Source organism: Podarcis cretensis, assembly GCF_951804945.1.
Source record: "Podarcis cretensis genome assembly, chromosome: 10".
Classification (NCBI taxonomy): Eukaryota; Metazoa; Chordata; class Lepidosauria; order Squamata; family Lacertidae; genus Podarcis; species Podarcis cretensis.
This window is the reverse complement of record NC_137179.1, coordinates 18,691,289-18,704,696: the sequence shown is the minus strand read 5'-3', so window position 1 is coordinate 18,704,696 and position 13,408 is coordinate 18,691,289. Positions and strand designations below refer to the sequence as shown.

Below are 13,408 nucleotides of genomic sequence, written 5' to 3'. Positions count from 1 at the left end.
ACTTGCTTGTGGTCAAGGGCCCCTACATTAGCTTACTGGGATTGGCATGGTTTGGACCACTGGGGCTAGCTGTCACCGGGGTGAACCACACTAGCTTACAAGTGGATGTGGACGCCATATGCAAGGAATTTCCGGGGGTTTTCGATGGGAAATTGGGACATTATACGGCCCCCCCCCTCATTGCTCTACAGCTTGACCCCGCAGTACGACCGGTCAGGCTCAAGGCCCGCCGGGTCCCGTTCGCCCTGAAACCCCGTATAGACGAGGAATTGGACCGGCTCATGGAGCAAGGAGTGCTGGAACCGGTGCCTAATGCCCCCTGGGAAACCCCAATCGTCACACCTGTCAAGCCCAATGGTTCAGTCTGCATCTGTGCAGACTACAAATGCACCATAAACAAGGCCCTCACGGCCCATGCATACCCAGTGCCAGTGGTCAGCCATGTCCTTGCCACCCTGGCTGGGTCGAAATTTTTTGGCAAGCTGGACTTGGCCCAAGCATATCAACAGCTGCCAGTAGATGAGGCCACAGCAGAGGCACAGACGATTGTGACGCACAGAGGAGCATTCAGGGTAAAGCGGCTGCAATTTGGTGTCAGCGTGGCACCAGGCATATTCCAGAATCTAATGGACTCTCTCCTTAAAGGGATTCCTGGCGTCACCCCCTTCTTCGATGATGTGTTGATTGCCGGGCCCACACCAGAGGAGTTTGAGGACCGCCTCCGCACCGTTCTGCATCGCTTCCAGACAGCGGGTCTCAAGGTGAAGCGGGAAAAATGTCTACTAGGAGTGCCCCAGGTGGACTTTCGGGGATTTATGGTGGACGCAGAAGGGGTCCACCCGACTGGGGACAAGGTACGGGCCATTTGTGATGCCCCAGCGCCCAAAAACAAGACTGAACTTCAGGCCTTCTTGGGACTATTGAACTTTTACCATTCCTTCCTTCCCCACAAGGCGGCAGTAGCGGAGCCCCTACACAGACTCCTGGACAAGCGGGCCCCTTGGGTGTGGGGCCAGCGCCAGGAGGCCGCATTCCAGGCAGTCAAGGACTTGCTTGTCTCAAACTCGGTCTTGGCACACTTCGACGAGAGGCTGCCGGTGGTGCTAGCATGCGACGCCTCGCCCTATGGCATTGGCGCTGTCCTGGGACACCAACTCCCGGATGGAAGAGAGGTACCAGTAGCATACTTTTCCCAGACACTCAACGCAACCGAGCGGAACTACTCGCAAATCGACAAGGAGGGTCTGGCAATCGTGAAGGGAGTAAAAAAATTCCATGATTTCTTGTACGGGCGGCCCTTCACCGTGGTGACTGACCACAAACCGTTGCTTGGCTTGTTTGCCCCCGAAAAGCAGACCCCCCAAGTGCTGTCTCCTCGCGTCCTCAGGTGGTCAATTTTCCTTGCCAGCTACCAGTATGCACTGATTCACCGCCCTGGGAAGGCGATGGGCCATGCAGATGCCCTCAGCAGGCTACCACTACCGGAAACAGGCCCCGACCCAGCACCTGCACAAGAGGTTATGAGCCTGGAGCTGCTTCCTGACCGCCCCATTCAGGCACAAGAAGTTGCATACCATTACAAGAAAGATAGGGTCATCTCCCAGGTCCTGGACTGGGTGTGGAGGGGATGGCCCAGCAGCAGCCCCGGGCCAGAATTCGCCGGCTACACAACCCGTAAACATGAGCTGTCGGCCCACAAGGGGTGCCTGTTATGGGGAAGCAGGGTCATTGTTCCCCAGCCCCTCCGCAAAAGGGTCCTCACAGCCCTACACGAGACATACCCAGGGGTAGTAAGAATGAAGGCCCTTGCCAGGAGTTATGTGTGGTGCCCGGGGATCGACGGAGAGATAGAGGCCTGGGTCAAACACTGCCAGGCCTGCCAAGAATTCCGCCCAGATCCCCCAAGGGCCCCAGTCCAGTCCTGGGAGTCCGCCCGAGCACCATGGTCACGCCTGCATGTGGACTTCGCTGGCCCCTTTCAGGGGAAAACATTCTTCATAGTGGTGGACTCCTACACCAAATGGCTGGAAGTCGCACTGGTACCGTCCACTTCTACGTCCGCAGCCATCCGGGTACTACGCAGGCTGTTTGCAACCCACGGGCTCCCTGACACTCTCGTCTCAGGCAACGGGACTGCATTTACGTCAGGAGAATCCCAAACCTTCACAGCGCAGAACGCCATCCACCACATCCGTTCGGCGCCACTCCACCCTGCCACCAATGGCCAAGCAGAACGCATGGTGCGGACCACCAAGGAAACCCTTCGCCACATGACGCAAGGGGATTGGGAGTACCGCCTTGCCACATTCCTTCTAGCACAGCACAGCACCCCCAGCTCAACGACTGGCCGGAGCCCCACTGAACTACTAATGGGACGGCGCCTTGCAATCAGATTGGACCGCCTTCACCCCGATAGAGCTCAGGCTGAGGTAGTGGTAGGGGAAGGCAGGAACCCCCGGACCTTCGAGGCCCAGGACCCAGTGTACGCAAAGAATTTTGGGGCAGGCCCTGCATGGGTACCCGCCACAGTCACCAGGGTCACTGGCCCCGTGTCGTATGAGGTGCTAACACATGGGGGGCAATGCTGGCGCCGCCACTGCGACCAAATACGGCGACGATTCCCGGGAGAAAACCAGGAGGAGGAGGACAGGTCAGAGGAGTCCTAAGGGAACAGTGGGGCAGTGAGGCCCATAGAGCAGCAGGGGCCAGCAGGAGAGGCAGAATCAGTAAATACAGAGAGGACCCGTGAGGCCGAAAGGACACCAGAACCAGAACCATGACTGAGCGAGCCGGTTGCGCCAGACCAAACAGCCTCATCACAGCCAGCATCCTTGGAACACGAGCCAGAACCTGAACCCCGGACCAGGGAACACCCCAGGCCGCAAGGCACACGTAGGCCGCCAGCGTACCTTGAGTACTATGAATGCGACCTCCCGGGCAGGACTGGAACTTAGAGGGGAGGGGTGTTATGTACTGAGTCGAATAGGATCCAAACTGCAGCAGTCTGATTGGTCCTAGAACAATAGGATCCAAAAGGCAGCAGTCTGATTGGTCCTAGAACAATAGGATTCAGAATGCAGCAGTCTGATTGGTCCTAGAACAATGCAGCAGTATGATTGGTTGGCAGGAGCCACCCAATCATGCTCCAGATTGAAGTGAATCCACAACCTGATTGGCTTACAGTAGAATTCCGGAATTAGCCAATCATGTGCAGCCCATTGTGTAAATAATGTATATAAAGCAGATACTTTGAGGGGACATTCATTCATTCCTCCTCACCACCATGAGCTGAATAAAGAGCATGAAATCCCTTTGCGACTCTGAGTATATTTCAAAGGGAAAGAAAGAATGAGAAGGAATAAAAACAAACAAACCTATAGAGGATACAGATGCACCAGCATGCTCTGCCAACAATATCTAGCCAAACTCCCCTCTTCTTTCATGAGGACTAGAAGCCTAACAAATATCAATGTATCAAGATGCCTTATTCTAAGTACAGTGGTACCTCGGGTTACATACGCTTCAGGTTACATATGCTTCAGGTTACAGACTCCGCTAACCCAGAATATTAACTCGGGTTAAGAACTTTGCTTCAGGGTGAGAACAGAAATCGTGCTCTGGCGGTGCGGCGGCAACAGGAGGCCCCATTAGCTAAAGTGGTGCTTCAGGTTAAGAACAGTTTCAGGTTAAGAACGGACCTCCGGAATGAATTAAGTACTTAACCCAAGGTACCACTGTACATCTAACAATAAACTAACTGTTCCAGTATTTTCAATGAGTGGCACCTGTTTTCCTCGGGCTTAGCTGTAGGTCTTTCCTTGCCCAGCTTCCGGACAAAATCTAACCAAAGAGATGGTACTGATGAAACCCAGCTAACTAGGGACAAATTGCAGGTTACTCTGAGAGAACTATAATTGATCTCCCCATTCTCAATCAATTTTATTCTTGTTTTTTTGCCAAGTTCAGGTGTATGTGTGTTCATGCTAAATAACTTAAACAGTAAAACAACACAATGATTGGGGATGCTTAACAATTCCCTTCCTGTATCATTTACATAATCCAAATCACCCCTTCAAGCAGTTTTTGCTCAGAGAAGGGGAAGAGTCTGTTGAATGTCAGCCCTCCTGCCTGCCTGCCTTCCTTCCTTCCATTTTTGAATCCAGTCACCCAGCCGGTTATTTTATTACTCACCCACATATGTGGGTCACAAGGATTCATATTTTCCTCCCATAAAACATACATGACACGCAAGTCTATGGTCAATCTTTTCCTCTCTTCCTAGAGTTGCCAGCTAAATTTTGATACTTTATCTCTGGCTCTATTGCTGCCTTACCAATAGAATAAACACAGAAATACTCTACCTTTGTTGTAAACATTAGTTGGAAGCTGTATGTCACTTAATGTTGTGTTCACCAGCAGGTTATTGAAGTGCTCATTTGGTTCCAGAATGAATTCATCACCAAGCTCCACATAATTATCTTTATCATCCTTTTCGTTAATGAGAACGGCATTGTAATAATTAATCTGGGGATGAAGAAAAAAAATAGAGAGACAATATATTAGATTTCAGCACCTAAATTTCACGTTGGCACGACCTCAGTCACCCCAGACACACATTCATTTATACCTTAATAAACCCCTACACAAGGCTTTAGAGGGACGTGGGTGGCACTGTGGGTTAAACCACAGAGTCTAGGACTTGCTGATCAGAAGGTCGGCGGTTTGAATCCCCATGACGGGGTGAGCTCCCGTTTCTCGGTCCCTGCTCCTGCCAACCTAGCAGTTCGAAAGCACGTCATGTGCAAGTAGATAAATAGGGACCGCTCCGGCAGGAAGGTAAACGGCATTTCCGTGTGCTGCTCTGGTTGGCCAGAAGTGGCTTAGTCATGCTGGCCAGATGACCCAGAAGCTGTCTGCGGACAAACGCCAGCTCCCTCGGCCTATAGAGCGAGATGAGCGCACAACCCCAGAGTCGGTCATGACTGGACCTAATGGTCAGGGTTCCCTTTACCTTTACACAAGGCTTTACATCACAAAATCACACTAATCCACAATCTTCTGGTGCAAAAGCAAAAAATAAAAATGCACAAAATACCTGTTCACCTGAGGCAAACTTGCAACAGTCCCGAGCCAATCCAAGGATTCCAACCCAACCCAATTCCAAGATTCTAGATTCCTAATTCCAATTAAGCTTCTGGATTTTACTTCTGGTTACGTCAGTGTGCATGTCGTACTGAGTATGCTGTATGTATGTATATGTAGACTGTGAATGCAGTGTATGCTGTATATGCATATGTGCCATTTATCTAGAGTGTCCACACCCAACATTGGCATGTGGCCTCCAGAGACTAGGCCAGAGAGGGAATGTGGCCCTCAGGCTGACAAAAAGTCCTACCCCCCCCCATCTAAGGCCATGTGAACAACTTTCTACTGTTAAAAAATTAAGGTTTCATTGATATTAAACAAAGACCCATATACAACATTCAGCAGTCTTTCCCCAGAAGTGACTGGATATTGCATATGGATTCAAAAGTACGCTTCTGGGAATTTTTTGCTGTTATGCTTTGTTGTCATTCAATGATGAGATAAGCTAGACTGCCGAATATAAACCCCTTCTATATAAACCATTAAAGTTACAGAAACCCTACCCCTTCTTTGAACTTACGATAAAGGAATAAGCTGCACATCTCCTGCCTGTGCTGCACATTCCATGCAGGCACTGGATTTTCCACTGACCTACATTCTCAGGCTCACTTTATATTCTGCTGGGTTTAACACTGATGAATTTGTCAAACATACAGATGAATTTCAATCCTCTAGACTGCCTCGGCAACACAAAATGTCTAAATAATTGGCAGTTTTGCTAACTGGCTGCCTGCAGATGCAAGGTGGCATACTGGGAGATCATTAGATGCCAAAGTTTGAGTAGCAAGGATATTGATAATTGGGATGAATGATGAACTGTATACATTTGTATGCCCTCTTAAAAGTGACCTCTGCTCTGGCTTCCTGCCTAGACTCTCCATATAGTCCACATACACCTTGATAGTCTTTGATAGCTAACTGAATCCTCTATTTGTATTGCATTGACTTAAATGCTAAATTAGGGAGTGAGGTCTGCATCAAGGCAACTAAACTCAAAGGCCTGCTTAATGCCCCTCTTTTTTAAAAAAATAAACAAACATAAATCTGCTGTCTTGACAACTGAGCACAGAGAGACCTTGGGTTGATATCGTATAAATCTGTTCAATACAGGAAAAATATGAATAATGATAAATGCCAGAAATGTTCACAAGCAACTCTGGCCTATGCGATTTGAAAATGCTCTGTTACTTAAGCTCCTGTGGAAAAGATTTGCGGAATTAATTAAGCTACAACGCTGATTTAATCACCTTATTTTGAGATGCATCCCTGTGAGGTAGTAGGTTTCAGCTGAACTCTGGATTGTTTACAGCATTGCTTGTAGCAAAGCACATTATTTTACAGTTCTGGAAATCATATTCTATGCCTATAATTGGAAGACTGGATTGAATATCTTTTAGATCTGCCCATTAAACAATGAATCATGTTCTACAGGAGAGATAAATCAGGAGAAACTTAATGCAATTTGGCAATCATTACGAGAATTATTCTCTAATTGATTATTATTTGGCTGGAGGAAAAGGTTCCCCTTCCCTTTAATGTTTCCTCATCACTTCCTCATCAAAAATCTGTCCATTAGCCAACTAACATATTCTACTGGGAAATGCTGACTGGGTGAAGGAATGAGGATGTGGAGTCTTGCTAAACTGGGGGATATCAAAACTGTTTTCTCTCTGTACTACTGAAAGTTGGGCTAATCTGTCAATTTTCATTAAAGTATTAATACCAAAGCGGTGCCTTGTATACATCTGGTGCAGGAGCTTAGGGCAAAAATATTTCAGGACCCAATACTAACTGCATACTACAGGTGGAAGTTGTATGCAGGCAAAAAAAAAAAAAAAGGTAAATAAGGGAGCAGGAGGCGCTGAATGTTATATAGTATGCATATGGATGTTTACAAGTCACCCTTGCCCAGCCCAGCAAAGTAAGACCTACCAAAGTAAATGGGACCTATGACAAGTAGATTTGCACAGTATTGCATCTTTATGGAGAAGGACCATCAAATTCATGGCTTCCACATGACAATTTAAGACCAGTCCACACTGCGTGGAAATGCCATTCACTTTTGTGTGCCTTTGCAGAAAAGGCTAGCTAGTGATTTCTGGCAAATGTGGCAAGGCATCTAGTGGCACCCAAACTATGCTTGCTTGGGGCTCTGAAGAAATCCTACAAATGCCTCACTCAGTGCCTTCTCCCACAAGGGGCAATACTAGAAAACCACCAATATATGGCTTTTTCACCTGCGCTATAATTGAGACCTCATTTTGAATGCCATAACACTTTCACCAGTGATTTCCACAAATTAATAGGATGTTTAGAATTCCAGTCCAAAGAGTTTTAGCAGGCTCACAACAAGTGGAGCAGGCATCCAGTGGAGAAAACTGCACTCCTAGGATAGCCAACGTGGTGCCCTCCAGATGTTGAGGCAAGGCAATTCTCAGCATGTCTAGGAATGTGATAGGTCCAGCTCCCCTGTCTGAGGCGCTCATGTGAATGAAACATGTGAATGAATGTTTCTCCATACGAAGAAATTTTCTCTGCATACAGAAGTAAATGTCAGGGACAGTTCAAGGCCTAGCCTTCTTCTGAGATCTATGTTTCTGTGTGTGGAGGAATTTGGAACAAACACTTTCAATAAATGCATGACTTACATCCAATGAGGAATTGAACTCGTGATACAGATCTGCATCTTCTGCCGCCTCAACTAAACGCTGTAAAATAAATAATAAAATGTGAAGTGACGCTCAAGACTTTTCCAAAGTATTACTCAAAGGGAGGAAAACAAATCTAAAATAATAAAGTTTAGGAGAACCGCATTTTCCCCCAAGGGAGGTTGCTATGTCTTTCACAGTTGGATGTCACATTCAGCTTTATCCAAAGTGGAGATGTGGTGGTGAGAAAAGTATCACCTGTTGAATTTCTGCCTGTCATAAGGTGTCTAAAAACATAGCACGCCTGTCAGATGGAGAGGGCGGGAGTGGAGAAACCATAGTAACCCTACTCTTGGTCTCCATATCTTGCCTAACCCAAAAGAAAGTGCTGAAGGAGTGTTTTTTTTCAATGTATTTTTATTAAAGATTTTCTTGATTTACAAAGGTATGTGCAATGTCTCCCTCTCATATTTTTTCCCCCTGTAACATTTTTTTTTCCAGGAGTGTTTTAAAGATCAATGGACATCCTTCCTGCTACAAGGTTAAATTTAGCTGGTTATATTAAATTTAGCTGGTTATATTCACAGTCTTTCCTAGCCAGCTCCAACAGTTCCCTGGACAGCCTTTCAGGCTATTAAGCACAATCTTTATTGGGGGGGGGGAATGTAGCAGAGAAGCAATGGGGGGGGGATGTGCATTTCTTTTTGGAACAGAACCCAGAGGAAAAACAACCATGCAGTCCTTCATCTACTAAGTCTACAAAGATGAAGACAAGAGGGCTGTTACCACGGTCACAGAACCAATGAACCAAGAACAGTCTGCCTGGGTTTATTAAAGCAGGATCAAATAGCCATTTATAAACCTTGCCAACAGCACCAACTAAGCCAGCACAGTATTTTTATTTTTATTTTGTAACTGCATAGGTAAGCCACATATTTCAGTTGAAAAGAAATTATACACACAGAGAGACACACAAAAATGGGTGCTTCAATAAATAAATATAGACAACTATGGGGCAAAACTACAAAGAGCATGAGAGAGCTATGTTTTCTTTTTAAAAAATTATTATTATTATTATTATTTATTCACTTTCTTACCCACCCTTTACCATAAATTCCAGAGCAGGTTACAACAACTGAAACGGGGACCTTCTACATGCAAAACACATGCTCTGCTTGCTACAGTGTCTTTCCTCTGGAAGGCGACTAAAGAAATCTGTTCCTACATGATTATTTATTAAGTACCATGTACACTATCTCCTTGCCACACCCTGCAGCTTTGAGGTGTGCAACAAGTTTAACTGAGAAAACTATAAAAATGAAAGATTTGAATAGGTCAGGCTAGACAAGAAGTTGTTGGACTACAACTTCCCATCATCCCTGACCATAAGTCACGCTGACCATGAGTCACGATGGGAGTCTACCAAAATCTGGCAAATGCTATACTGCCTACCCCTGGATTGGAGGATGATCTGTTTTTATTACTTTTGTTTCTTTTCCTTTTTCACTCTTGCCTGGGGAGGAATTTGAATATTTACCTCAACAGCTTCTACTTTTCTCCCCAACATGCTTTGCATCTCTTCAGAGAACTTCTTCACCAGCTCCAAGCCATCCACCTCTTTGATCTTCAGAGTTGGTTCCACATCTTTATACTTCTATTAAAAGCAAAATGAAAACAAAGGACTCAATTTCTCAAGGAATGTGATGGGTCGATTATCACTGAACTTGGTTACCACAGCTAGTGTGTGGTTGAGATTTCCAAAAAGTATACTCTGGATTGAGTAAAATAGCTTGTGACTCAAGAGAATTAAAAATGCTCTAAATAAAATAATTCACCTGAGGTGCAAACATGACCTAAAAAAAAAAAGACCTGCCAAAGTGCCCAAGAACAAACTCCACAACAGACCTATTGAAGTAAATGCATGGCCTAAGTAACTTGAAAGCCACAAATAATTTATGTTTATTGCAATTACTTGCTGACATAAATTATGTGCTCAAAAGCAAAAGTTAGATTTTCAAAAATTAGACCTTGGGTGCATCTGAATATCACAAGGCAATTTACAATATAAAAACACAAAAATTCATGCTATAACAACAAATAAAAACAATAACCCCTCCACCCCCACAGTTTAAAAGGCACAGATTGCTTAATTGGCCAAAAGCCTGACAGAAAATGGATGTTTTTGCCTGGAGCCTAAAGATATGTAACAAAGGTGCCAGGCAAGCCTCCCTACGTAACAGCCTAGCTGCTGCATTCTGCACCAGCTACTGGAACAACTTCAAAGGTCACCTCACATATGTAGATTACACTGCAGCAACCAACCTCAAGACTGCCAGTACATGGATCACCATGGCCAGGCTATTCCGGTTAAGGATGACAACAGCTGGTACAACAACAAAAGCTAGCAAGAGATACTCCTTACCATGGAGGCTACGTGATGGATCACTGTTGGTTATGGGAGCATCCCTAGACTATATGCCTGCTTCTTCAAAGGGAATGCAACCCCATCTCAGAACAGGCAGCTCATCTAATTCCCAGACCTAGGAATGGCCTACCCACAATCCCTCTGTCTGTATCTGTCAAGATGCAGCCACTTACTGTATCATCTCACCACTGTCTCCAGGTACTGCTCTAAAATCTGCACAACCATTCCCGAGTCAGATGACAGAGAAATAGAGATGGAATGCTGAGTGTCATCAGCGTACTGCTTGTACTTCACTCCAAATCTCCTAATGATTATTCCTAACAGTTTCATATATGTGTTGAACTGTGCTGAGGACAGGATGGAATGATCCAGCAAAACTGTTATGGTGCTGAGGAAGAGCTTCTCAATGCTACTCTCTGGAAAAGGCCATGAAGTTAGAAGTGGAACCACCATATTACTGTGGCTCCAACTCCAAATCTTCATATACAGTGGTACCTCGGGTTAAGTACTTAATTTGTTCTGGAGGTCCGTTCTTAACCTGAAACTGTTCTTAACCTGAAGCACCACTTTAGCTAATGGGGCCTCCAGCTGCTTCCGTGCCGCCGAAGCCCAATTTCTGTTCTCATCCTGAAGCAAAGTTCTTAACCTGAGGTAGTATTTCTGGGTTAGCGAAGTCTAACCTGAAGCATATGTAACCCAAGGTACCACTGTACTGTAGTCAGTGCAATGGTATCAAAAAACCACTGGGAGACAAAGGAGAATTAACAGGGTTGCATTTCCCCTGTCCTTCTCCAGATAACTGTCAGGGTGATTTGGCTTCAAATCAGGTCTGCACCTAGATGAGAGTGGGTCCAGATAATCAGCTTCATGTTCCTCATGGTTAGTTGACAGAATCTATCCACTGCAATGTCATCACACACATGAAAAACCAGCCACAAAAATGCTCTAATGGGCTTCCACACCAGTGGGCACTGCAGAAGCACACCAGGTTATTTTTGCTTATCAGATTTTCCATGATAAGGGGAAAGCCAGATTACATGTTAAAAAAAAAAATGTGGTGTTGCCACTTTGGTGATGTCATCAGGCAGATGTAGTTAAAAACTTGCATGCACCACTAATTTCAAAATAAATTCTCATCTGGAAGCACTTCTAATGTTAAAGAATATTTAAGAATTTTGCAGGCTCTCTCTATATATGGACAATTATATTACCTGTAATGATAATTTGGAGGAATAAGATGAGCAATCAAAGATCCTGCCATTATAAAGGCTCATTCATTCATTAGAGAAAACTGTGGAGCATATGTGGGGTAAGAAATGCCTTGAGGGTGGAAAGGGGAGGAGGCAGCCAGACAGAAATAGAATCATATCAACCCCCTAGTAGGCATGCATAGAAGCTGCCAGCTTTGCTTGGTGTGATTAGCAATGCAAGGGCTTTGCAGGATTAAATACAGCCTCTGCATCCATGCTGATGCTAGTGGAGCAGGGAAGAGGAGAGGGTGATCACAAAGGTTAGCCTGGTAACGCTGCAAAGGAGAGGTGTGCATGGACCAGAGACAGAAGGCCTAGGGGTTAATGGGAAAGTTCATGATACTCATCATCACACATCATCTGCTGCCTAATCCACTTGATTCAGCAGCCAAATTTTGCTGACAAATATGCTCAGCTCTGCTACTCTAAGAGTTTTAATTGTGCTCCTCCCCTGTGAGATCAGGAAATCCCACCTAGGAACACAGATGAGAATATCTTGTGTGCCTTCTGCATAGAAATGTCTGTCTGTCTGTCTGTCTAGATCAAATATTAACAACCTCAGAATTCATTAGCAATAATGACACTGGAGTGATTCAGGATGGAACAGGCATGAAGATAAATACGGTAAGCAGCAAGACTTTTGTATCTTACAAGCTTTCATTCTTTTCTATAAGGGTGTGTCATTCAGATGTACATAATACATTCTGTGGTAGGCTCACAATGGAACAGTGCCCACCACATTTTGTTCAGGCAAACACACGAAAAAAGAAAAACTCAGACTTGAGGCTTGCTGGATGACCTTGGGGCACCTACTGTTTCTCAGCCTAACCTACCTCACGGGATTGTTGTGAGGATACAATGGGAAGTGGGAGGACCATGTATACCACACATATATGGGCCTTGCTATTGTTTACTTGTTTATTCGGGGCCAGGGAGGAATTTTCTGCAAACAAACTGGCCAGCTTGCAAGTTTTCACTTACCTCATAGCAACCGTCACAATTTTGGGGGATAGGGCACTGGACCAGATCCTTAGTTGTGGGGGTACCCTGTTAAAGGGTCCAGGATTGGTGACACTGTCCAGGAGTCCTCAAAGGGACGGATGGGCCAATATACTGTACCTCTCCAAATGGTGATCTGTGTGGGGTTGTGGGACCTAATCCATGTTGGGGTTGACTCTCCAGCAGAGGGTCCACCCCTCTCGGTTCTGATCAGGCAGAATGCAGGGTGCTTGATGCTGGATACATGCCCAATGCCTTAGCCAAACCTACCCTTTCCTGTAATCATTAAAGTTGTGGCCTAATTCAACCCAGTATGTTTCCTCTGCCCATTCTTTCAGTTGTCCCTGCACCGCCTGTGGGCATCATGCGCTTGTGACAGCAATTATACCTTTAATAGCCAACCTAGATTGCTGTCTGTGGGCTCAGACTACATTTCACAGCTTCTGGCTTCTTACTACTATATTTTGGAAAAGTCACAGTTCATCTGCTATCTCCATGCTTAAGTTATAAAGTATGGACGCGAGCGGAGGGAAGCTAAAGCAGAAGCTAGGTCTACATCAAATGTTGCACTGCAAGTGAAAGTTGTGTCATAAATTGAAATATTTCCCTCCGATCCCCACAGGAACCCTACTCTCTTTAAGTTCCATGCATCATTATACTAGCTGTCCTTCACTTTATATGTGATTATATAATTCAGACATAGATTTAAATAACTTGGTTTGCTATCAAATTTAGTTTGGGCCTGAGAAACAGCTTAGCAACAGAGAACCTGGTTCAGTACTCTGTTGCACATTCTTGGGTCAAATTCAATTTCTTGAGAATGGAAACATCACACTGGGCTCCGTGGGAAAAGAGACGAGTTGATGCTGCATGAAACATCTTGTTGGTTTCTCTGTCAGCTCCTCTGATAGTTATAGCAGTAAATGGATTTGTTATAAAAC

At 45.4% G+C, this 13,408-nt stretch overlaps 1 protein-coding gene across 1 annotated transcript in view; it reads right to left on the bottom strand.

The window, feature by feature from the left end:
- CACNA2D4 (calcium voltage-gated channel auxiliary subunit alpha2delta 4) overlaps positions 1–13,408 on the bottom strand; it is a 168,469-nt gene that overhangs the window by 148,168 nt on the left and 6,893 nt on the right. The window contains exons 2-4 of the mRNA XM_079992286.1: positions 9,331–9,447; positions 7,794–7,853; positions 4,362–4,524 (exon numbers count right to left, since the gene is read on the bottom strand). Of these exons, the coding sequence (XP_079848412.1) occupies positions 4,362–4,524; positions 7,794–7,853; positions 9,331–9,447 (340 nt within the window). The remainder of the gene's footprint in view (positions 1–4,361; positions 4,525–7,793; positions 7,854–9,330; positions 9,448–13,408) is intronic.